The following is a 25,866-nucleotide window of genomic DNA, read 5'->3' as shown; positions in this document are numbered from 1 at the left end:
GTCTGAGTGCTGTGTGCTGGACCACACCTTTGAAAAGGGGGAACTGGTGTATGGGATCTTGTTATTGAATTGGAACAGTTAAAGGGGGGAATTTATTAAGGGTGATAAATAGAGTACTGTAGCTGTGTGGGGTATTTATGTTTGTAGTTGATAAAAATGCTTACTGTGTGTGTTTAGAAAAAGTTAACTAAATTTGTAGAATAAAGCTTGTTTTTGATTAAAAACGCTTAAGGCCTCTGTTGAATAACACCTGAAAGGTAGGCCCGTGTGCTCATCCTAATCAAAATCTATAAACTGTTTTAGGTCAGATGAACTCCATGATATACTTTGGAGTTTTCTAAACCCTGGCCTATAACAAACTAAAAACATACTTTGGTTCTATGCCCACAAAGGAGGATATTAGTAATATGTCAGAAATGTTGGAGAACATAACGGTTAGTGAGAGGGAGGAATTGAAGGAAATTAGTAGGGAAATTGTCTTGGGGAAATTGATGGGATTGAAGACCGATAAATCCTCAGGGCTGATAACCTACACCCCAGAGTACTTAATGAAGTGGCCCTAGAAATAATGGATGCATTGATGGTCATCTTCCAAGATTCCATGGGCTGAGGAACAGTTCCTGCAGATTGAAGGGTAGCTAATACAATCCCACTATTTAAAAAGGGAGGTAGAGAACAAATAGGAAATTATAGACCAGTCAGCCTGACATCGGCAGTGGGGAAAATATTAGAGTCCATTATAAAAGATTTAATAGCAGACCACTTGGAAAACAGTGTCAGAATCGGACAGAGTCAGCATGGAGTTATGAAGGGGAAATCATGGTTGACAAATCTATTGGAATTCTTTGAAGATGTAACTGGTAGAACTGATGAGGGGGAGCTCATGGAGATGTGGTTTATTTGGACTTTCATGAGGCTTTCGACAAGGTCTACATAAGAGATTAGCGTGTAAAATTAAAGTGCATGGGATTGGGGGGTAGGGTATTGAGATGTATAGAAACCTAGAAACAAAGACTGAATAACGCGTCTTTTTCCAAGTGGCAGGCAGTGACTAGTGGGGTACTACAGGGATCCGTATTAGGGCCCCAGCTATTCATAATATATATTAATGATTTAGATGAGGGATGTAATAGCTCCAGTGTGCAGATGACAAAAAGCTGGCTGGGAGGGTGAGCTGTGAGGAGGCTGCAGGGATACTTCAGTGTGGTGTGGACAAGTTGAGTGAGTGAGCAGATGCAGTATAATGTGGGATAGTGTGTGGTTATCCACTTTGGTAGCAAAAACATATTAGCTGGAGTTTGAGTTTGGGGGGTGGGGGATCTCATAGCAACCCTTAAAATTCTAACAGGACTAGACAGGATAGATGCAGGAAGGATGTTCCTAATGGCAGGAAGTCCAGAACCAAGGGTCACAGTCTGAGGATTATGGAGTAAATCATTTAGGGCCGAGAGAACTTTCTTCACCCAGAGAGTGATGAGCCTGTGCAATTCTCTGCCATGGAAAACAGCTGAGGCCAAAGCATTGGGGTGGATTCGCTAATTCCCGATCGGGTGGAGAATGACGGGTTGCCCGAAAATGGGTTTGGTCCCAAACCTATGCTCTGAACCTCTGCCGGTGGCGGGGTGCACTACCTGTCCCGCCAATGGAAACGTGTAAATCAATGTGAAGCATACAATTAACCGGTTTAATGCCAGAGTCCCCCCACCCCCCACCCCCGCTCGTCTCGTCCCCCCCCTTGGTGTTTACGCCCCCCCCGTTCTCCCCCACCGCCCCGTTCTCCCCTCCTCCCCGTTCTCTCCCCCGTTCTTCTCCCCCCCACTGTTCTTCTCTCCCCCTCCCCGTTCTCCTCCCCCTGCCCCCCCCCCTCAGTTCCCCTCCCCGTGCTCCCCCCGCCTAGTTCTCCCCCCATCTCTCCCCCCCCCCCCCCCCCCCGTTCTCCTCTCCCCGTTCTCTCTCTCCCCCACCCCCCATAGGGAACTCTGCCGGGCTGGCTTTGATACAAGGGGCTGGTTTAGCTCACTGAGCTAAATCGCTGGCTTTTAAAGCAGACCAAGCAGGCCAGCAGCACGGTTCGATTCCCGTACCAGCCTCCCCGGACAGGCGCCGGAATGTGGCGACTAGGGGCTTTTCACAGTAACTTCACTGAAGCATACTCGTGACAATAAGCGATTGTCATTTCATTTTTTCATTTCAGATTGGCCAAGCGCAGCCCACTGCAGTGGAGGCAGAGGGTGGTCAAGGGGATCCGTGCCCCATTGCCGCTGCCAGGTTGCAGAGTGGGGGATACCTGAAGGTTGGGTTTGGTTCCCCCCCCCACTCTGACTCTGGCATCAAACCGGTTAATTGTATGCTTCACATTGATTTACACGTTCCCATTGGCGGGACAGGTAGTGCACCCCGCCACCGGCAGAGGTTCAGAGCATAGGTTTGGGACCCATCAAACCCCTCCTCACCCCATCAGAGCCCCCACCCCCCCCCCCCTCCCTCCCCACCCCCGCATCAGTCCCACCTGCCTGAAAGCAGTAGAGTGAAAAATCACTGCATTTTCACCTCCCCCTCCATAACATCTCATCCCTAGATCTTCCACACTCACTTAACTATTTCTGGAACAATGATGTTAAAAAATGCGAATCTTTTGTGGCTTTGCAAACAATAGAAATCAAATGGGAGTAACTACTCCTCCTTCATTATAACTGGCAGTGGAAGAAGAAAATTGCAATCACACTCTAACCTGGCTGAGAAAATTAAGTTTGTGAAAAACACTTTCTTACTTTTTAAACAGGTTATCTGAGGAGATGATTATTAAATTGCCCACCAGCCTCTCAACGGAGAGTGAGAAACCAACATAAGAAAGAAACATCTTTAACATGACATCATTTTGAATTTGGCTATGATTCTGATTGATAGTTATCAGCGTCTATGATCAAGGTCTTCTGATCTAACTTGAAGGGCATTCATCATTTCTTGAAAATGAAGAACATTTTAACCTTTTGTTGTTTTATTAAGAGAGAGTAAGTGTAGTTTTCAAGCAGGAAATATATTCAACACTAGATGAGCATTAAAATGGAAGAGAATGTGTGTGGGTAATAATTATGAATACATTCACTCATTTAATGGTATAATGTTAATACCGAGCAGCACAGCGGTTAGCACAGTTGCTTCACAGCTCCAGGGTCCCAGGTTCGATTCCCGACTTGGGTCACTGTCTGTGCGGAGTCTGCACGTTCTCCCCTGTGTCTGCATGGGTTTCCTCCGGGTGCTCCGGTTTCCTCCCACGGTCTAAAGATGTGCAGGTTAGGTGGATTGGCCATGATAAATTGCCTTTAGTGTCCAAAAAGGTTGGGTGGGGTTACTGGGGATAGGTTGGAGGCATGGTGCTCTTTCCAAGGGCCGGTACAGACTTGATGGGCCGAATGGCCTCCTTCTGCACTGTAAATTCTGTGATTCTATGAAAGATGTCCTCCTAACCCATATGTGTCTTCATTTGGTGTTGCTTCTTCCATGAGCAAAGTAGAGGACACATTCTAATAATTGGAAGTATAACAATTGGTATGACACTTTTTTTCAATATAAATTAGAGTATCCATTTAATTTTTTCCAATTAAGGGGCAATTTAGCGTGGCCAATCCACCTACCCTGCACATCATTGGGTTGTGGGCAGGGCCGGCCCAAGGTACCGGCAACTCGGGCAGTCGCCCGGGGCGCCATGTGCTAGGGGGCGCCAGAGACTCGGTCCCGCGCATGCGCAGTTGGGCCGGTGCCAACCAGCACATGCGCGGTGGCCACCCTCCCCCAGGGCGGCCCCTTCCGCCCCCCCCCCTCCGTCCGCCCCCCCCCCCCTCGGCCTCGGGCCCGCCCCCCCCCTCGGCCTCGGCCCCCCCCCTCGGCCCCGCCCCCCCCCCCCTCGGCCCCGCCCCCCCCCCCCTCGGCCCCGCCCCCCCCTCGGCTCCCCCCTCGGCCCCGCCCCCCCCTCGAAGGGCGCCGAAGTTCAGCTTGCCCGGGGCGCCAGCAACCCTAGGGCCGGCGCTGGTTGTGGGGGCGAAACCCACGCAAAAACGGGGAGAATGTGCAAACTCCACGCGGACAGTGAGTCAGAGCCGGCATCGAACCTGTGACCTCAGCGCCGTGAGGCAGCAGTGCTGTGCCACCGTGCTGCCCCTTGGTATGACACTTATGCTGTGAATAATAGTGTTTCTGATTATTAATACTGATCTTACTCATACTCATTCTGATCTTACCAATACTGTTACCAATATAATTCCTAATTCCAGAGCTATTGTAGATGAGCATACTAAATATGGTTCCTCTCATAAAGGGCAAGAGAACTTTTTATACAGCTCAGTCAACAAGACCTTTCAATTATATCATGATTTTAGTGTTGACAAATGTCCTCAATTGCTTCCCAGGGGAGAAAAAGAACAGGCGCTGAAATTTTTTGGAAACATTAATATAATAATCTTTATTGTCACAAGCAGGCTTATATTAACACTGCAATGAAGTTACTGTGAAAATCCCCAAGTCGCCACATTCCGGCACCTGTTCAGGAGAATTCAGAATGTCCAAATTACCGAACAGCACGTCTTTCGGGACCTGTGGGAGGAAACCGGAGCACCCGGAGGAAACACACGCAGACACGGGGAGAACGTGCAGACTCCGCACAGACAGTGACCCAAGCCGAGAATCGAACCGGGGTCCCGGGCGATATGAAGCAACAATGCTAACCACTGTGCTAACGTGCCGCCCTTAGGATCGGTAATAAATGCTCAGTGGGCATGTGTTTTTAGAAGGTCTATAGGAAGGTGATAGGCAGGCTTTGGTTCCAAATGTCAGACTGAAAAGATTGACAGGGAGGCTGAGGTAAAGACAAAAGGAAGTAAATGTGATAGAAGTGGTACTGGCTGGTTCTGGTAATGAATTGAATATGGCCTTTGAAGTTCAGCCCCAATTTGAAGCGAATGCAAAGATTCTGTGAGCCGCCAGAGAGTGAGATATGATAATGGGACGTTTGCAGAGATGTGGAGGGGAATTCTCACTCGTTCACAACTTAATGTCAACAAGCAACCTGTAGGGTTGAGGGGGCGAGTGGGGAGGTAGAGTTGAGCGCCGTCAACAATTAAAAACAAACCATCCTTTAGGCGACCTGTTGATTTTATGTTTCTTTCATTTGGAAGAACATTTATTTCAAGAACATTTGCAGGGCTAGTGGGAAGCAGCAGGGGAATAGAACAAATTGGACCAGCATTGGCATGATGGGCCAAATGGCCTCGTTCTTTGTTGTATCGTCCTATGATTCCTTGGCTAGGAGGTTGCACGAATAGCAAGTAGCAGAAATTGTTGCAATTAAGAAATATTTCTTGTGAAAGAAATTAAACTTCTTTCAATAATCATGTAACATCGTTCCCCAGTCTCCTTTTTGTAGGAAAACGATCAGACATCCAGGAGATAGTGATTTTCAGTTTAACAAAATATCTGGAATGGCTTACAGTTAAGTCTTCAGTTGACAGGAAAGGAATCGTTTGTTGGAAATGATTCAGAGAAAAATTTCAGAACAACAAGGGGAGTGATTATTTTTTTACTTTACAGTTGAGGTTGATTCGCAGGAAGGGAAAGGAATGGACGATTTTGCTAAAAAAAATATTTTGCTGCGGAAATTACAAACAAAGATTTTTTCCTTTTCCTAGATTTAAAAAAAAAATGTATTTGGAAACCATTCCAGATATTTCTTTGAACTGAATATCACGAGCCCCATTCCCCTGCTCCTTCACTAATCCTGCAAATGTTCCTTTCCAAATATATAACCAATACTGTTTCTGAAAGGTGACCCATGAATCGGCTTCCACAACCCTTTCATGCAGTTCCTTCCGAGTCACCTTACAGTGTATAAAATAATATATAATCTGCTCTCTGATTCCATTGCCACTTATTTTACATCCCTCTCTTCTGGTTACTGACCCTCCCAGCAGTGAAGACAGTTCCTCCTTATTTACTCGATAATCCTCCATCATTCAAAGTCATCCATTCAATCTTGCCGAAACCTTCTCTGCTCCAAGGAAAACAATTCCAGTTTCCTTTCTCCGCCCCCCTGAATGATTTAAGTCCCTCATTTCTTTTGTGATTTGTGTTTGGTTGATCGTATGGGAAATAATGTTAACTCCATTTGCTGGAGGATGAAGAGAGAGGGAGACACGACAAGACATACGGACAGAGACCGTACAGAAAAATATTGAAACACCGGCATAAAGAATGGATAGCTGGGAGCAACAGCAAGCTTTATACTCAAACAAGTGAGAAATTCTTTGCCAGACTAACAGGAGTGAAAGACAGTGGGCGTGAGCTAATGGAAACATATCTAAGCGTCATTTGTGATGGGTTTTGCTGGGAATTTCCCACCGGCTCTGTTAGTGAGTTTCCCACCGCTATCTAACCACACTTAAGTCACTTTTCTGGGCCCTGGGGAGTTTCTCTCCGGTTTAGCACACACTCTGCATCACTGGGGAGCTGAACGTGCTGGCCCGACTGGCTCCTGAGAGATCGGGCTGCCATTTTGAAAGGTGCCCTGATCTCTAATTGAGCTTGCAGGACCATTATACCCCCCCCCCCCCCCCCACCCAAGGGCAATGTCACCACTACACATATGGGCACTTCCCCCTCCCCACCCACGCCCAAGTGATGACACCCCGGCGACCCCGCTATGGGGCGGCTGAGGACCCCCGCTTCTCAGACCTTCCCACTCCCTTTTTGGGACCCCCTCCCCTTTGGCACCCCCACCCTTAACCACCCCAACCTTCCGAAAGCCCATTCATATCTCCTTCCATCCTCCTTTCATGGGCATGGCACCCCCCGGTCATGCCACCCTAGTACCCGGGCACCATTGCACTGCCAGCCTGGCAGTGCTCTTGCCGGATTTGCAGTGCCAAGGTGCCCGCGTACCAAGGGGAAGGCCAGGGGGCCACCCTTCATTGTGCCCCCCCCGCCCGCCACCACCCCCCCTCCCCTAGGAGCACCCGATGGCCCGGGAGTACCTCCTGGCTCCATTCGTCTGGGCCAGTACTGAACGGCGCACAGCTGGGGACCAATGAGCGCGGCTAATCCACCGACCCTGCACATCTTTGGGTTGTGGGGGTAAGACTCACGCAGACACGTGGAGAATGTGCAAACTCCACACAGACCGTGACCCGGGGACAGGATCGAACCCAGGTCCTCAGCGCCATGAGGCAGCAGTGCTAACCACAGCGCCACACTGCCGCCCCTGCCACCACCGAATAACAGATAAATAAAAGCAAAATACTGCGGATGCTGGAAATCTAACAAAAACAGAAAATGCTTAATAAACCCAGCAGGACTGGCAGCATCTGTGGGGAGAGAAACAGAGTTAACGTTTTGAGTTCATAGGACTCTTCTTCCTTACAAGATTCTGGGCTCAAAATGGTTGATGAAGGTACTGAGATATACCGCAAAGGCAATTTACCCCAAAAAATGAAACAATTAATATTTTGATAAATTACTCATCAAAAAATAAAACTAATCCATTGGTAACATCATATTGCGAATATTCAGCGCAGCATTTAGAAATCTACCGCTATCAAGGCAATGCAGGATTTAGGATGCAAGTGTTATAAACACAGTCTGACAGGGTTAAACAATTTATATTGCTGAATATTCAGAGAAAACATCATCGGGTTCCCTAAAATTGTGATAGATATAGACAATGAAGAAGTAATAAAGTTACTCAACTTGTTTCCAGGCTTAATCTTTCAGAACATTAATATAACACGGATAGGTTGCAAGTATGGCCAAAGTTTAAATGTGGGTCTTCCCTTGCATTTCTAATGGTGAATACATTGTTTTATAAAAGATGAAAGTAGTAGATCGTGCAACAATGCAAGGTGCAGTTGATGTAACTGTTATGTCTTATTAAGCCCCAAGGTCCATGTGCTGCCCAGGTACATCCTAAAATCAATTTGAGTTGAATTAATGGATGGTATCTATTGCTGCAGTTTCCTTGTAGATTTGCACAGGTTTGTAAATCTCGCAATGAAAAAATCAGCAGGAGATAACGGACTTTCTTTCACATGGCTAAAGAAAAATGAAATTTGCATTCATGACAGACAAGTCTCAAAATATAATAGAAACTTCCAAGCATAGAAAGAAACTATTCACATTTACATAGCATCATTCATGACTTCCGAGTGTCTCAAAATGGTTTACAGCTGATGAATAATATTTGAAGTGTGGTTACTTGTACTGTAGGCAAATGTGACAGCCAATGCTCACACAAGATCCTACACATATGAATAATCATATAATCTGGTTTTTGCTGCATTGTTTGAAAGATAAATGATGGGCAGGATTCTGGAAAAACTCCCATTCATGCTCATTGGAGAAGGCAAACTTGGTTTATCATCTCATTTCCTAAAACAACATCTTCAACAAAGCTGCAGCTCCATAATACAACACTGAAGAATGGATTATGTTTAATTTAATAATCTTTATTGTCACATGTAGGCTTAAATTAACACTGCAATGATGTTATTGTGAAAATCCCCTGATCGCCACATTCTGGTGCCTGTTCAGGTACACAGAATGTCCAATTCACCTTACAGCATGTCTTTCGGGACTGTGGGAGGAAACCGGAGCACCCGGAGGAAACCTACGCAGACACAGGGAGAATATGCAGACTCCGCACAGACAGTGACCCAAGCTGAGAATCGAACCAGAGACCCTGGTGCTGTGAAGTAGCAGTGCTAACCACTGTGCTGCCGTGCCACCATGTCACCGAGACTCTGGAATGGGAGAGAGCTACCAAGAGCCATGACTGACATCATCTCAATTTGAAACAGATTGCTCAGCTCATCAAATCTATGCTAAAGTACTACTATTGTGATATATACAACAGTGGTGACCACTACACATGCATTTCACAATATGGTTAAAGGTATCTTTTTTGCCTTTTAATGCCTTCATTAAAGTTTGTACCGAAGACCTTAGACTCTCCTAAAAAATTGGATGCAGTGTAAGAGTGAGGATGAAGATTAGAGTGAGAGAACCCGAGAGTGAATGAAATGGACACATGTCCATGAGTGAGGAAAAACTGCAGTGTTCGGTTTGCCTATCTACTGCAGCATTTGTTTTGTGTTCAATAAAGTCTGGAAAAGTAAAAAGAGAGAAAAAGGATAGGTTTGGGAGAGAGAGGAAGGCAGATAAGGCAGATAAGGCAGCCCCCCCCCCCTCTTCAATCATTTTAAATTGCATGTTGAAAGCGAACAAGGTTCTTTGAGGGGAACACTTTGTAAAGTAGGGTGAGAGGGAAACTAGCCGAGTGCGAGAGGTCTTCTGCCTCTTGTCATCTTTCCTCATGGAAAGTGAGTGGGAATGGAGAAATGAATGCACAGTTTGGGGTGAAGTGAGTCTCAGATGTTGAGATAGGCAGGAGATGGACCATATTCCCTGTTGACACTTCTTCTGAACTATATAACATGTTTGATTAGGCACATGCAATGGTGCCATGGATTTGGAAAGAGTGCACACTTTGTCTTACAAATATGACTAGAATTACAATTTCAAGGGCAGCACGGTGGCGCAGTGGTTAGCACAACTGCCTCACGGTGCTGAGGTCCCAGGTTCGATCCCAGCTCTGGGTCACTCTGTGTGGAGTTTGCACATTCTCCCCGTGTCTGCGTGGGTTTCGCCCCCACAACCCAAAGATGTGCAGTCTAGGTGGATTGGCCATGCTAAATTGCTGCTTAATTGGAAAAAATAATTGGGTAATCTAAATTGATTTTAAAAAAGAATTACATTTTCCAAAAATCTCATTTTGGAACTTTCAAAATGGGTTAAAAATCAAAAAGGCTAGTTGAAAATTGAAGCGAAATATATTGGAAGTTGATAAAGGTTTGCTTATCCATTCTCAGTGGATCAGCATGGATCATCAAGAATATTATGCATTAGATTATGCAAACCATTAGAGTGTATTGACCTTGTGACGCTGCACATTAACAGGAGCCAAGGTTTGTTACAATACGGTAATTAACCAGAAAGGCACAATTCTATTGCAGCCTCTTCCAGCGGCCGGGAGATTTTAGAGGTGACATCATGGCCGGGTTGGGATTTTTCTTACGCGTCATTGACCCCCGCAATTAAACCAAGAAATCTGCTTCGAATCTGACATTTCTTAAGCAAAGTAACAAAGCGTACGGTCAACGCAGCGCACGGGAGACAGTATCCCGTTCGAAATCCCAAACCACGCGTGATAAACTCAGAAAGGGGGTTTCAGCCACACAGATACAGACAGAGTTGTGGGGACCAGGATTTCAGGAAGGTTCAAGTTCCACAAAAAAGGTGGTTACAGAATCCGAAAACAGCAACTTTGTAAATAACTAGAAGCGTGTTGGATATGTGGAATCTTATAGATCAAAACTAAATCACTTCAAACAGAATAAACACAGTAGTTAAGGTGAGTGAATTGAAAGCCAGTGACACCAGAACCATTTTGCAGGTTCTGTATTTTCCAATCTCCAAGTTAATCAGCCAGTTGGGATAATCAAACAGTTAATTGAAAACACTTTAACTGTAGGCTCCCCTTTCTAAAGGAACATGAACAAGAGTTCCAAATAATAAAAATGGATTCCCCACCCACCCAAAGTATAGATGTTGCTCTCTGTCCTCAGCTCCAGGTAATTGGAGATTTTAACCCGGGAGTTAATAATTGTGCATTAATTTCCACCTTGGATCCAATGATGATGGGAAACGGTTCAAGTATCATTGCAGACTGGGCTGTTCAAACTGATTCACCCCACCCCACCCCACACTTACTGTCACAGATATAGTCCTCACACATTCTGGGTCGACTTTGAAGATTGTTACAGCGGAGTCCACACGGTTCGCAAGCGCCTGTCAGCCCATCGTAATAAGATGCCTTGCGGCATTTTGATGCCATTGGATGGAAGAAACGTGCTGGTTATTTTGGGGGGGGGGGGGGGGGGTGTGGAATAGACACACACACAATATTCCTCTCTCATGTGCCTGGGACACCGAGTAGACACATCAGGCCAGCGGCGCCCTGGGGAGGCAACTAAAGCAACCAGCCGAGCTTCTACAAGAGTTATTCTCGAAATAGCGGAGGGATTTCCCCCTTCTGCTCCCTGGGGAGTTTTTTTTCCGATTTAAAGCCTTACATCACAAATATAAATTCGTCATCACGTAGAGGTGCATCTGCACTTAAGCATGTTAAGCTAGTTAGAAAACTTCCAAGAGCTTCAGTTAGCCCCCTGTCCCCTCAGGATGCTCTCAGGCAAAGCTCAAATTTGAACAAGGAGCACATTTTGTTACTTTCCTGTGCTTTGGGAGGAGGTGCTCCCTCCCTTGACATTTCTCAGATTCAGTAGGTAAAATGTTGCCAGAAATTAAATGTTGAGTTGGCCTCAAAAAAATCCAATTTTGTGCATGTTTTTTAGCCACTGAATAACGAGGGCTCCGCAGCTTGCACAAGTCTAACTGGTGCTGAGATTGCAGGAACCGTGCACAATTCAGACAGAGCAGCCAGCCAGCGCCCTCTGCTGAATTCACTCCAGGCACGACACCTTCATCTTACTGGTGCATCCAATTATAATAATTATTGGTGAAGCAGGTCTGCTACTTTTCTTCGTTTTGCCAATGGACACGAGCCTAAAATCCGTCGAGAATTAAATGTCACCAATCGGGTTTAAATTGAAATAAAGCACAGATTCTGAAAGTAGAAAATGTTGGAAATATTCAGCATCAGTGGACATGTGACTTTTCCTCAGAAGTGAATTAGGGTGCAGATGTCATCAGTTTTAAGTAAATGCAGAAGCAGTTGGGATTGGAGGGGGAAACAAAAGGTAAGGGGCGGGATTCTCCCAACGGGAGACTAAGAGCTGACGCCGGAGTGAAAACTGGGGGGCGAAATTCTCCCCCCCCCCCACGACGGGTGGGAGAATAGGGGGAGGGCCTTCCCGACTTTTTTGACGCCCTCCCGCTATTCTCCCCCCCCCCCCCGCCGAAATCCCGACAAGAATCGCTGCCGCCGTTTTTTTACGGCCGGCAGCGATTCTCAGCTGTTAGAAGGGCCGAAGTCCCAGCCCTTTACGACCTTTTTACGAACGGCAAACACACCTGGTCCTGCCGTTCGTAAAAACGTTGTGACAAACTCGCAAAAAATAACCTTGGCAACCGATTGGCACGGCAGTACCACGGCCGTGCCAAGGGTGCCATGGGCCCGCGATCGGTGGGCACCGATCGCGGGCAGCGGGCCCGATGCCCGCGCACTATTTGTCCTTCCGCCGCCCCGCAGTATCAATACGCGGGGCGGCTGAGGGGCAACCCGGCCCGCGCATGCGCGGGTTTCGCGCAAAAACGCGATGACGTCACCCGCGCATGCGCGGGTGGAGTCTTCCCACCTGCGCATGCGCGGCTGACGTCATATGACGCGTCAGCCGACGCTAACTCCGGCAAGCGGGCTTAACGATTTTCGTTAAGCCCGACTTGTCGGAGCCTCCGACGTCGGGCTGCTAGCCCCGACCGGGGACCAGAATCGGTCCCCCGTCGGGAAGGGGCGCGCTGCCGTAAAACCCGCCCGGGTTTTACGGCAGTTTTACGATTTCTCCCGTTTTGGGAGAATTTCGCCCGGAGTGTTTCACTCCAGCGTCGGAGGCCACTCCCAGCCCCCTATTTTCCCACCCCCGGGGGGCTAGGAGCGGCGCTGCGTCATTTACGCGCGCCGGGCCTTGGCGCCGTGTAAAAGCGGCACCGCATAAATTATGCGGCTGGTTCCGCGTAAATGACATCACCCGCGCTTGCCGTCCTCCCCGCGGGCGCCCCGCAAGAAATGTCGGAGTGATCTTGCGGGGCGGCGGAGGAAAGGAGTGCGTCCTTCAGAGAGGCCGGCCCGCAAGTCGATGGGCACCGATCGCGGGCCAGACCCCTTTTGAGCGCCCTCTCCCCGGTGCTCGATGCCCCCTCCCCCCTACAGGCCGCCCCCGCAGCATTCCCACGCTGTTCACACTGGCAGCGACCGGGTGTGGTCGGCACCGGCGGAAACATGTCGTATTGGGCAGGCCACTCGGCCCATACGGGCTGGGCCGGAGAATCGCCGCTCGCCCGTCACAAACGGCGAGCGGCGATTCTCCTAGCGGCCAGCCGTAAATCTCAGCTCGCCAGTTTGGGGGGGGTGGGAGAATCACGTGCGGGTGCCAGGGCGGCATGGCGGGACTCGCCCGGCGCCCCCGTGACTCTCCCACCCGGCGTGGGGGGGAGGGAGGAAGAATTGCGCCCAAGGTCTCTGAAAGGCAAAATGATTAAAGGACTAAAATAATGATGTATTACAATCCTGTTAGGGACCGTTAATATTTAAAGATTCATCAGGACCCCCCGATGAATAACCGACAGAATCACACCACAGGAGTTCACGCTTCTGAGCGAAAACATTATATTGTATATAAAAATAATTCAGCAAAAAAACACTACTAACCTAACATTAAATTTTGTAACTACTTATGCTCTGAACTTTAGTTTTACTTTTAATTCACTCCAAACCCTTATAGTATAATGTTCAATCACTTCTGTAGGGACCAATTCAAAGGTATGCCACAGCCCACCAGAATTCACTCTAATTCTCCTCAGGGTTCCAGCTATTCTCTGTGGTAAGAATTCATGACTGTGGATGCCTCTTCCCCTTGTTCTGGTTGCTGGCGAATGTACAACGGCTTTCACACAGGTTCAAAGCTAACTCCGTCATCTGATTTCTGCCTCTAGATACTGTGAGGACCATTGTAGATTTCTTCCTCCTGTTTCAATTACAGCAAATCTTCCAGCTTCTTTTACCTCACAAAGTCCAAATTGATGAGACACCGATGGAGAAACTGGGAGAATGAAAAAGAGCCTTTGCCGGAAGTTGGATAGAGGTGGTGCAATCCAAGGTAGCTGTAGGAGTTGGTGGGGTTGTAGTAGATATTAATTGACACCCTGCATCCAGAAATGGTGATAGATAAGTGGAGAAAGGAAAGAGAAGAGTCAGAGATGGACTCTGGGAAGGATGACTATGTGAAGCAAAGTTAATGAAATATTCCAGTTCGGGGAGAAAGCAGGAAGTGACTCTAATATAGTCTTCAGTGAAATGGCAAAGGAGTTGAGAGGGAGGGCCTGAATGGGACCAAAACAAAGAATGTTCCACATTATTCTTCGAAAATGTAGGTATTGCTCTGACCCACATGCCTGTTTCCAGAGCAACACCTTTTATTTGGAAAAAGTGAATGGAGTAAAATGAGAAGTTTCGCAATCTAAGAACATGTTCAGTCTGGTGGAAGAGGTGGTGGTGGATAGGACCAGGTTGTATTGGCGTATCAAGGAAGGAGTGAAGAACCAGCAAGCCATTCTGATTGGCTCTGAAGGTAAGGAGAGACTGGATATGCATGGTAAAAATGAATGGTATCAAATAAATTGATGTCCATTTGCAATGTTTGATGCCAGTAAAATAATAAAGTGCTAAAGTTAATACTATATTCAAAAGTATAAATTAATGCAAGCCTTGTGTTTCTCCATGTAAGTTGAAATATCTGAATGACACCAATTCCCAATGGATTATTTTGCTTCTAAAATGTGTATGAATTTAATATTGCTGGATCTTTTTAGCCACAAAGATCAAGTATTGTAAAATATGTAGATTGAAGCTTTGTTGATGAGGGATGTTTAGAGCAACAGTTGCTGGTACAAAAATTCTTGCATGAGATAATGTTTTTTCCAACACGTTTGACAAATTGAAGAGTTAATGGCACTTAGGTCTTCTTCCCTGCCACCATTGGGATTTCCCATGATGGGGAAAGCCCATGCCAAGTGTCCTGCTTTCCACATGAAATCTGACAGCCTTGTGGCCAGGCTGGTGGGATGGGATGTGTGACCCCTGTTCACGTGCCCTGTGCCCATTGGGACCCCCCCCCCCCCGCAAGATATTCTGACCCCTGTGTTTTCCCCCAGAATGCTATGTCAATCCCAACCTCCCCACTCCTTTGCCGGAGTCTGGCAGAGTGGCGCTGGCAAGATCCCAGACTTGTTTCCAGCAGTCTCTTCTTCGGGACTGCATGCAGTCCCGGCAGTGGCCACCACTCCCGGTGGTGCTATTGGGACAAGCGGGCTATCACCCATTTGATTGGCAGGCAGCTCTTCGATTGGGGGGTGGAAGTCCTGCCTCAAACTGATGAAAGTGGCTGTTAAGTGGCTGTGGGGAAAGCCGGCCAAGGGAAGGAATGCTCACCCCAATTTTCACCCTGGGGTAAGGGGCGGGGACCCCACTCCACTTATGAAATTCAGCCCTAAATTCTACTCTTTCTCTATAAAGGGCAAGCTTCTAACTTTTGGAATTGTGTCCTTAAAGAAACCTTGTATTGAAAAGGGTATTTGTTGCCACCTGCTATGTAACAGTTCTTGCTGACAAAGAAGATGTAATTTTACTATCAACACAGACTAAGAAAGACAGCTACTTTTACCAAATGCCCAGAAAAAAACAGCTTCTGAGTGAACCTTGTCATAAGGGCGGATCCTTTTTGTGTTAATTATCTTCAACAAGCTAGCACTGAACATGGATCTCCAGGGCAGACAGCTCCAATTCTAGAACAGTACTCCCCACAACCCAGTTCCCCACCCCACATCCCGCCAGCCCCCCACCCTCACACACAATGGTCTTACTTTTAACAAGGGGTCCAGAAGAATTAGAAGGAGTTCTGACTTGTTTGAATTAAACATAGTCCTTCACTGGACCTGATCCAAGGTTACTGACTTTAACGCTTAAATGCTTAACATCTTGTAGTCAATGTTTGAAAATCTGTATTAACATTTCACTTTCCAGTGAAATTAGTTCAACAGTTGAACTCTATATAAGTTTGGAAAGCAAGAGGAGGGCGCACAGACATGAGACTACGGCTGAGTGAGACATAGCTTGAGTGAATATTTGGGAGTTTGGTTCAGGTGGGAATTCAGTGCAGAGGGGCAACGAAGTGCTCCTTTTTCTGGGTTTTTTTCCTAGCCTCCAGTGGTTGTTAAGTTTCTTTCCCTGTCTCCAATGTGTAAATTATTAACTAATTGGCTGGCTAATGAAATAAATAAAGTTGGACAGAAATGGCAGGGTTGGTGGTGTGCTGAAGCATGTGAAAATCTATGGAATGCGCTGCAATCCCACATAGCCGTATCTGTAGAAAGTGTCTGCAGCTAAGGCATCTTTGGCTCAGAGTTGCTGAGCTGGAGTCTGAGTTGCGGACATTGCGAGACATCAGGGAGGGGGAGAGTTACCTGAACACTTTATTTTAGGAGGCAGTCACAATCCTTAGGTTAGGCAGGATTTTCGATTTGGCCAATGAGGGGGGTGGGGACATGCAAGTGTGACTGTGAATGCGGCAGGTAAAGAAAAACAGCAGGTAGTGATGGAGGGGCCTGGACCCCTGACTGTCCAATGGGCACAAAGTGCTGTTAACCTGTGTGGATGAGGTAAAGGACAGTATGGTGGATGAGAGGATTGACCATGGCATCATGGTGAAAAACGCCATTTAATTGGGAGTAATGAAGAGGAATGTGGGAGTGATTGGAGACCGTATAGCCAGGGGGATACAGACAGCCATGACCTGGAGCTCCAAAATTTGTGTTGCATGCCCGGTGTGAAGGTTAAGAACATCTTCCTCCGACTGGAAAGGAACTTGAAATGAGGAGGGGGAGTTGCTATGGTCCACATGGGAACCAATGGAATAGGTAGAGCCGGGAATGATGTTCTGCTAAGAGGATTTGAGGAACCAGGAACCAAATTAAAATGCAGAACATCAAAGGTGATCACCTCAGGATTGTTAGCTGAGCCACGAGCAAATTGGCAGAGCATGAAACAAATTAGAGACAGACACCTGTTTCAAAGAGTTGTGTGAGAAGATTGGATTTTGATTTATGGGGACTCTGGCAACAGTGCTTGGTGAATATTTAGTCATTCCGATGAGATGGAATCCACTTCCACCAGGCTGGTACTAGTTGGTATTGAGTCGGCTGTATACACCTTATTTCAAATTGAACTGTGTAACTATTTGAAAATTAAAGCATAAAATGATAGATACCAAGATTAACAGTGGATTTTAAGATGAAGAGCTTGGACTAACATTATCCTGTAATTTCTATGATTCTATATATTGTGGTCATTGCCTCAGTAAGCATTCACGACCCACTTCAACATGTTTGAGAATAGTTAGTCAAACACAAGAAATACTTTAAGAGAACTATCAGTGCTCAATATTTTGTCATGCAAATCAGAGGATATTGTGAATTACGACCTCAAGCAATGCTATGTGGCAAGGTGACCTGCTTTATCATGTTGCCTTCTGTAAGACATTGCAAATACTATCTAGATAAATAATGAGCTGGCCCTGCCTCCAGGAGAGGAAACTCCTGCTTCAGATATAATAGCATTAGTCATAGATAAAGTCACATGCCTTTTGTATTCCGTGACACTTGTCACTTTCGCTGAGTCGCCATTTCTATTTCCTCAGTTAAAAGGACACTTTGGAATAATACATAGTCTATACCTCATAGGGATGAACTCTGCGTCCATCTCATTCAAAGAGCTATTCCACTTTTGCCTCAGAATCACTCAACAGGAAACTTGCATTGATATACATTATTTTCTCAGTTTTATTAAATTATATCCCTTTTTATTTAATTATGCCACAGGATTGTTCATTGTTATACAATTTATTAGATGTGTAGAATCCATTATGTATTTTATCTCAAAGAAGCTATCAATTTATAAAAACAACTTGAATTGCCTCTTCAGTATAGGGAAGTATTGAGTGCAGTGTCCACTCTAATTTCTCTTTGTTGTGTGCAGTCCATTTGTTCTACTGCACGGTAAGATGATTGGGTATGTGTGCATCTTAAAGGGGACATTTGTGCATGGCCTGATTATTCTCAGTGTTGTAAATCGCAGATTGCTTTGGGACCATGCACCCACACACCTTTGAGTGAATATTGGTTAAGTGTGTAACAAAATACGGCTTCTGTCACTTCTATAATAAAGCAACAAATAGAAAAGTAATTGACTCCTGTGACATTCAGTGTGAATGCTTGGTGTACAATCTGAGTGCAGTGGTTACTCTCACTGCCAGTGACGTTGTCATGTGATATACATGCCTGGTACCATGGCCTAGTTGGCAAAATCATACTGAACCTGAAACTCATTATACACACTCTAATATCATGCCCCCCAATTGTTGGACTAGATCATGGTTTGTTTGTTTTGCCGGTTGTGTCTCTGATGCTATCTGCACTTTGTGGAGATATTTTCTTGCTATCTCTGCATTAATATTTGCTTGGCAACCTCTATAGTACTCTACTGTACTATTGTATATTCATATATTCTGCTGTACTATATAATCTCTATTATACTCTCCTGTACTACCAATTACTAAATTATACTCTATTGTGCTATTGTTACACCACCCTGGGCTAGTGCGTTCTCCAAGGCAGCCTTCACGATGCGCGACAATGCAGAATCGCCGAGCAGAAACTTATAGCCAAGTTCCGCATACATGAGTATGGCCTCAACTGGGACCTTGGATTCATGTTGCATTACATTCACCCCCCACCTTCTGGCCTGGGCTTGCAAAATCCTACTGTAGCCATCTCAGATGGCCACTTGCAAAGGACCATGGGAATTAGGCCAACCCAGGACCCAGAGAGACTCAGAGCTTGTGTCTGTATTTGCAACCCAGATAGCTCGATGTGATCAAAACCCCCACTCGTTTGCATTCTAATGGCCCATTTCCCCAGAACAAAAAGGACTGTACTCAGGTAACCGAGACAGATAGAGACTAACCGGCGCCACTCCCTTTACTCAGGGAGCCCAAACAGCCAAGGTCAATGGCCGCTAAGGACACACCCAGCCATCAAGGCACCCGCCCCTTTATTGGCCAAAATCGGAGGCAGTTGTCGAAGCCTAATTATTGGATCCAAGTTAAGGACTGCCCCAAAGAGTGTGAAATCCCAGAGGGATAAGAAGAGACACAGCCATGTGTTCGGTCTCTCTTAGATCCGGCCTATGCCAACCCAAGTGCAGCAAAACAACCAGACAGACAAGTTCAAGACCAACGATCGCTACCGGCAGAACAGAGACACTTCTTCCACCCAGCCACACAAGATCCGGACAAAGGCCTTGTCCATCTGCACAGAGCCGGTTGCCCTGAAGTTAAGTACAGGTTATTGTAGTTGTTAGGTGTAGTTAACTTATAGTGTTTTGTGTTGCATGTCAAAGTAATCCTTATGTGTAAATAACCCATCTTTGAACTTGAACTGACTAACTGGTTGTGTGGTCCTTTGATCGATATCTGGTAAAGCCTTGTGGTGGTATTATTTGATACCTGGCGACTCTAAAGTGCATCATTATTAATTGCCAACATTTTTAGTGACTCTGGTGGCGATTGGCAACACTACCAACTGTCCTGGCTTGAGATAATTCACACCTCTTTAACCTGGGGTTACCCCTGATCTGTAAAGACTTAATTAGCTGCAAATGCCCGCATTCAAAGTATCGTCTTGCATATTTGACTTTGTCTATTTATATGTTTCTGGAACCTACCTCTTCATTCACCTGAGGAAGGAGCTGTGCTCCGAAAGCTAGTGATTTGAAACAAACCTGTTGGACTTTAACCTGGTGTTGTAAGACTTCTTACTGTGCTCACCCCAGTCCAACGCCGGCATCGCCACATTATAATAAGATATGCAATAAATACAACTGCTTAACTATCATTTAACTCCTGACTTCCACTTTAACTGCCCCACCCTCTACCCACACACACAAGACAGACAAACAGAGGGGGGGGGGGGGGTGACTACACCACCTGACCCCTTGAATAACCCAGTCCCATTACCTGACCCAACTAACCCTCTCGACCAGATCTGACTACCTGCCCGGAACCTGACATGACCTGACTAGCCCCCGACCTAACTACTCCCTGACCCATCCATCCACTCACCCAGCTCATCAACCTAGCTACCTCATAACCTTCACTCCCTTCCAGCCTACGCCATCGTCCACCCTACAACACCTGCCACCTGCCCAATTGCCATCCTACACCACCTGCCAACTTGCTTACATGTCACCATAGCCTATCTTCCATGTTACCAACTTATGTCACCCCCCCCCCCCCCCCCCCATTCCCATTCAGTTGCACTCACATCAGACATTTATACTGACATTATGGTAGCTAATGTCATGAAAAGTGGGTATGGCCTGCCTTACTCTGCTCTGATAGATTTTTCCGATGGACTGTACTTTCCACATTTCTGAAAAATGAAAACTAAATTTTGCAGAAAGGTATAAAAGGTCACAATTCACTCCAAGCTGGGCGGTAACAGTTGTTGGATCCACTAGAGCAGAACAGAGATGCTGAAGAAGACTCAAGGAGAAGTGGTTAGATATGGAAATACATTAGTTGCTGCTAGTTGCTTCAGCTCTTTCTGTTAGTTGAGACAAGATTAGTGGATTTGTACCATTTAGACCCAGTTGAGGAGGTTCTGCAGATGGGTGCCATTTGTGGTGAAGACCCCATACCCATGGAATTTGAAACAAGAACAGAGGCCGTGGCAAAAGTTTTTGATAGCATCTATTAGGAAAAAAACAGAGTTAGCTTAAGTCCTTTGGCTCTTCTTCAGAACTGAAGGGAGGGAGAATGTGTTTTACTGCAGACATTGCAACAAAAAGTAGCAACTTTAAGAGCAAACAACAGATGGCCTGGTGTTGGGGGGGGAGGCTTTAAAAAAAAAGGGGGTTTATAACGGAGGAGAAAGGTCAAATTCTAAAGTTGCCAAATGCAACATTGAGTTCCGAGGCCTGCAATGGAGTTTGGGTTGGTTTTGTGCTGCTGTCGGCTGGGGATAGGACTTGCCCCAGGTATGAGTGGAGATGAAATTTCTCATGAGGAAGACACAGTTTGAAGGACCTTGGGACTAAATGTGATTACCAAAATCTGCGCAGACTGCTGAGCCAATCTTTAAGACATGTCTAAGTTGTATCTGCCATTCAAGATGCAATTTATAGTTTACATTCAATCACAATTTGCCTGTTCATTCATGTTTCACTCATGTTAATTCTGTTGCTCAGGTATAGGATAAACAGTGTTTGCTTTGTTGACTCATGTATCGTAAAAATAACCTTCTGTTTGCAACTGTGAAATCGTGTGGCTTCATTCCTTTGGTAAGTAACTGAGATTTTGTATTTCTCCTTTTTTTAAACCGTTATTGGCCTTGACCGAGATTGTAACACTGTAAACTGAAATCGTTTACTTTGTTAGATTCTTGTATTTGTAAATGAATGCTGACTCGCCAGTTCACTGTCTCTCTGACTTGCTGCCTCTCCCACCCCAACCCTCTTACTCTCCGGTTTCTGAGTTCCTGAACTTTGCTATTGCCTCTGACCAAGCTCGCTGATCCTCCCACTCACTGCTTCCCTCTCCCAAACCCCTGCTCTGGTCTTGACTCATGAGGTCAGTGGTCAGAGACAGGAGAGCAGCTTCGAGTTCCCGGGTTTCAGAGGTAAACTGCAAGCTGGAGGGGCAGAGAGAGGGAAGGTTGGCACGAGCTGCGAGAGTCAGCAAGAGGGAAGATTTACAACAATTGGGAGGGGAAGGGTGAAGCTGCTCCAAAATGACACCAACTGGGCGACAAGGGTTTGAATAAAGTAAAGATTTAAGAATGGGATACAATACAGATTTGAGACATTTTGATAAAATAAAGTTTGAAGAATGGGATGGAAGAGGAATTAGTAGGTTAATGTTTTACAAACCTATCTTTGGGTTGTGGGAGCGAGACCCACGCAAACACGGAAAATGTGCAAACTCCGCGTAACCTGCTCTCTGCCATCACTTCTGGTGGGCAGACTTTGTAATTTTTAAAAATAAATTTGGTCCTGGGACAGCGCGCTGACGTCAGGAGGTGGCAGTCTGCCACGCTAGGCACTGGACTTGTGCCATGTCGGAACTGCCCGAGGGGGGAAATGCATGCGGACGGCATTCCATTTTTTGTGAAACAGCACAAGCATCCCATGAGTTTGACATTATACAGTACTGACACGATTGCCAAGGTTTCAAACAATCACACAGATTTCACATACTGGTCCTTAAATTCCACTTGCTCTGCCCCAGAGGAGAACCATATGTCCTTTGTGATTCTGCTGGTACCGTCTTCTTGGATCTCAGTTTGAAGAACAAACAATTTTGTTTAATCCCTGTTTATTTAAAGATCATGGGTGCGATTCTCCGGAACGGAGAGAAACAGCCGACGCCGGAGTGAAACCCGCAGTATTTTACTCCGGTGTTGGAGGCCGCTCCTTGCCCCTATCCCCTCCCCGGGGGGGGGCTAGGAACGGCGGTGCGCGAATCTCAGGCGGCGGGCCTTGACGCTTGCGTCAAAGCGGTGCGCCGAGAATGACGCAGCCGGCGGCGCCTAAGTGACGTCAGCCGCGCATGCGCAGGTTGGCCAGCGGCAACCCGCGCATGCGCGGTTGCCGTCTTCCTCTCCGCTGCCCCGCAAGACATGGTGGCTTGATCTTGCAGGGCCGCGGAGGGAAAAGAGTGCGTCTCTTAGAGACGCCAGCCCGACAATCGGTGGGCACCAATTGCGGGCCAGTCACCTCATGAGCACGCTCGATCCTCCCTCCGCCCCCCACAGGCCCCACACTTACCTGTCGCGCGCTGTTCACGCCGGCAGCGACCAGATGTAGTTGGCGCCGGCGTGAACTGGTCGGGTTCGTCAGGCCGCTCGGCCCATCCGGGCCGGAGAATCGCCGGTCCCCGCGAAAAACGGCGAGCGACGATTCACCGAGCGCCGTGTCGCAAAACGCGACACGCCATTTTGAAGGGGGGGGTGGGAGAATCGCGGGGGGGTGCCAGGACGGCATGGCATGATTCGCCCAGCCCTCCCCGCGATTCTCCCACCCGGCATGGGGAGCGGAGAATCACGGCCCATATACTTCCTCCTCCCTGTGATGGTGTAGGTATGGAGGTACTTGTGGAAGCCAGTGAACTGGTGGTGACAGCACCGTGACCCGCCATTCTCACCCTCACACAAACTTTACTCGGCCGCACGCTGTGTCCTTCACACGCCTCAAGCTCCCACGGTCCCACCAACGGAAGTACCACCCCCACCTCCTCCTAGGAACAATGAAGCGCCAGATGTTACGTTCGGAAAGCTAATCACCCATTGAATAATCTGGATGTCAATCGGATGGAGCCAGGCAAGATGTTGTGGTTGCTGCCAGTCGCGGCTGGCATTCTCAACCTAGGAGCCGGTCAGTCATTGGCCGCTTCTCCCGCGATCGGGAACGCCACGACCGATCACTCCCCAACCCTCCCAACACCCGCCTGCGACCCACCTGCAGGTCATGACCCTGAGTTTGAAAAACCCTGCTTTAAATTATTTAAAAACGAAACTCCAAATGTCAAACATGATTAAAGGCCCTATTAATTGACCAATATTAAAGTGGGACGACTTCAATTGGGGCAACTTAAACTGGTCACTTATTGTCTAGACCAAACGTGGCCAACCAGTGGAATACATCAAACTGGGCTACTGCATGATAGTGGCCCTCCCCTAGAAAGTTTGCGGCTATGTGTCTGAGCTGTCAGTTTTCTTCAAGTTGACCACAACAGTACTGGAAAATTTGCTTCAACACATAGTTAGACTGACATGTCAAGAACATAGTGAAAGCATCTGCCTTCAACGTTGGGTAACGATCCAAAAAAACCTGCATAGAATGCCAATAGAGGAGTTTTGCATATTATTTTTTGCTGCCTGGAAATGTACCCTTTGCATGCATTTAACTACATAGTTAATCATCTCTTGCAAAAGCAGGTTGTTGGTGCATGTATTGGATTAAGTGGGATCTGTAACTTACCCTCTGGCACCATAGTAAAATTTTTGCAGACGATTACAGTGCACCCAAAATGTCATGAGACGTGTTCTTTTCATTATTATGTTCTGCTGCAGTCTACTGCCACTGATGAAACCAACATAAATAGAGACAGCAGCTAAGCCCCAATGCCACAATTGTAGCTGTATCACCGAGAATATTCTCACACTGGTTTTCACCGTTAAAAAATCTGTTTATCCAATTTAATATCCCCTTACATTACAAATTAAATTTAAATAGTATCCCGTCAAGGCACTATTGATAAATAAAGAAGAATGCTTTGCTTTTTTTTGATTGAATAATGATCAATCGCACAGAGGTTTCACATGCCAGCTATTGTTCTGGCAGAAGCTGCAGCTGACGGTTAAACCATTGCTGTTGTTTTGAAGCTTGCAATGTACTTCTGCCTTGTCATCATTCCCGCCATTAGATAAGAAGGTTGATGTTATTATGTGCTATTATAACACATCTTCTTATTTAAATCCATTACTGATATTGTTAGTAAGTGCTGTGACGTCATTAATCGTTGTTGTTACCTATTCAGATTTAACTTGCATTAGTTCAAATTCTATTTAGTCACTGTTATTTTGACGTTTAGCTAGCTGCACCCATTTTTGAGTCCATACTGTATTTTAAACATTGTTATTTTCATATATTGGAGAAGATTAATTTTATTTATTAACTTTATTAACAACTCATTTAAAAAAAAATTTTAAGTACACAATTTTTTTTCCAATTAAGGGGCAATTTTAGCGTGGCAAATTCACCTACTCTGCACATCTTTTTGGGTTGCGGGGGTGAATGTGCAAACTCCACATGGACAGTGACCCGGGGCTGGGATCGAACCCGGGTCCTCAGTGCCGTCAGGCAGCAGTGCTAACCACTGTACCACCGTGTCGCCAACAACGTTTTGACTACCTCTTTGCGGTCAAGTTACCGCAGTTTTCATGTTCAAACATTTTGAAAATATATTTTATTGGAGGCATTTTCAAATATATACATGATTACAAAGAAGAAACACAAATATCAACTGTGGCAATAGCAAACACCCACAATATCCTTTACCCCCCCCCCCCCCCCCCCCCCCCCCCAGAAAACTGTTCCCACCCCATTTCTTTAAACATTTAACCCAGACCCCCATCCAAACAGAAAATGAACACTCCCAATCTCCAGTGATGACTCAATACTCCTTAAATGAGTCGAAGAACAGCTTCCACCTCAAGGTGAATCCCCCCTCGGCACCTCTGATGATGAGTTTTTTTTTCTAAGTGCAGGAGCTCTGCCAAATCACTCACCCATACGCCTCGCCTTCAAACACAACAAAACCCATCAGGGAGGCAAGGGCCGACACATCAGCCTCTCTCCCCACCTGCACTCCCAGATCCTCCGACACACCAAATATTGCCACTTCCGGAATCAGAACTTTTACTACCCCCAAAATCTTTGACATTATATCTGCAAATTCTGTCCAACATCTTTTTAAAAACCTGATACCTCCTCCTTTTCGATGTTAACATGATCCAGACTGTCCACACACCCTACCCAAGAATCATCTTCCACAAAGTCCCTTTCTTTGGTGAACACTGATGCAAAGTACCCATTTAGTACCTTGCCCATTTCCTCTGGCTCAACACATAGATTCCGCCCACTTTCCTAAAGTGGTGACCTCAAACACCCCAACTTTAAAACACTTTTCTTGGTAATTTTTGAAACATAAGGCCCAATTTTTTTAACAAACAGGAAATACCACGATAAGGCTTCATACAAAATGATGGTTTAATGTAAATGGCAAAAAGGTTAGCTGCTTTTAATTGTCATTCCTACATATTTTATGAAAGCGTTCCTCAATTATTTTGCTTGGGACTTCATCTATAATCTTCCAAATGATTGTTTTCTGAAGCAACTTATCTACTTAACAAGAAACT

General features: G+C 46.3%; 1 protein-coding gene across 3 annotated transcripts in view; it reads right to left on the bottom strand.

Annotated features, from left to right (window-relative positions):
* Positions 1-25,866, bottom strand: part of LOC119978685 (tumor necrosis factor receptor superfamily member 17-like) — a 75,829-nt gene that overhangs the window by 34,945 nt on the left and 15,018 nt on the right. The window contains exon 1 of one of the 3 annotated variants that reach the window (XM_038820477.1): positions 10,813-11,093. The exons of 1 other annotated variant lie outside the window; for it this stretch is intronic. In XM_038820477.1, the coding sequence (XP_038676405.1) occupies positions 10,813-10,936 (124 nt within the window). In that variant the 5' untranslated portion in view covers positions 10,937-11,093. Of the gene's footprint in view, positions 1-10,812; positions 11,094-25,866 lie in introns of those variants that run through there. One more of the 3 variants, XM_038820478.1, reaches the window with a different exon arrangement.

This window comes from Scyliorhinus canicula, chromosome 15, assembly GCF_902713615.1.
Source record: "Scyliorhinus canicula chromosome 15, sScyCan1.1, whole genome shotgun sequence".
Classification (NCBI taxonomy): Eukaryota; Metazoa; Chordata; class Chondrichthyes; order Carcharhiniformes; family Scyliorhinidae; genus Scyliorhinus; species Scyliorhinus canicula.
The sequence above is the reverse complement of the archived record's forward strand: the minus strand, read 5'-3'. Positions and strand labels throughout refer to the sequence as shown.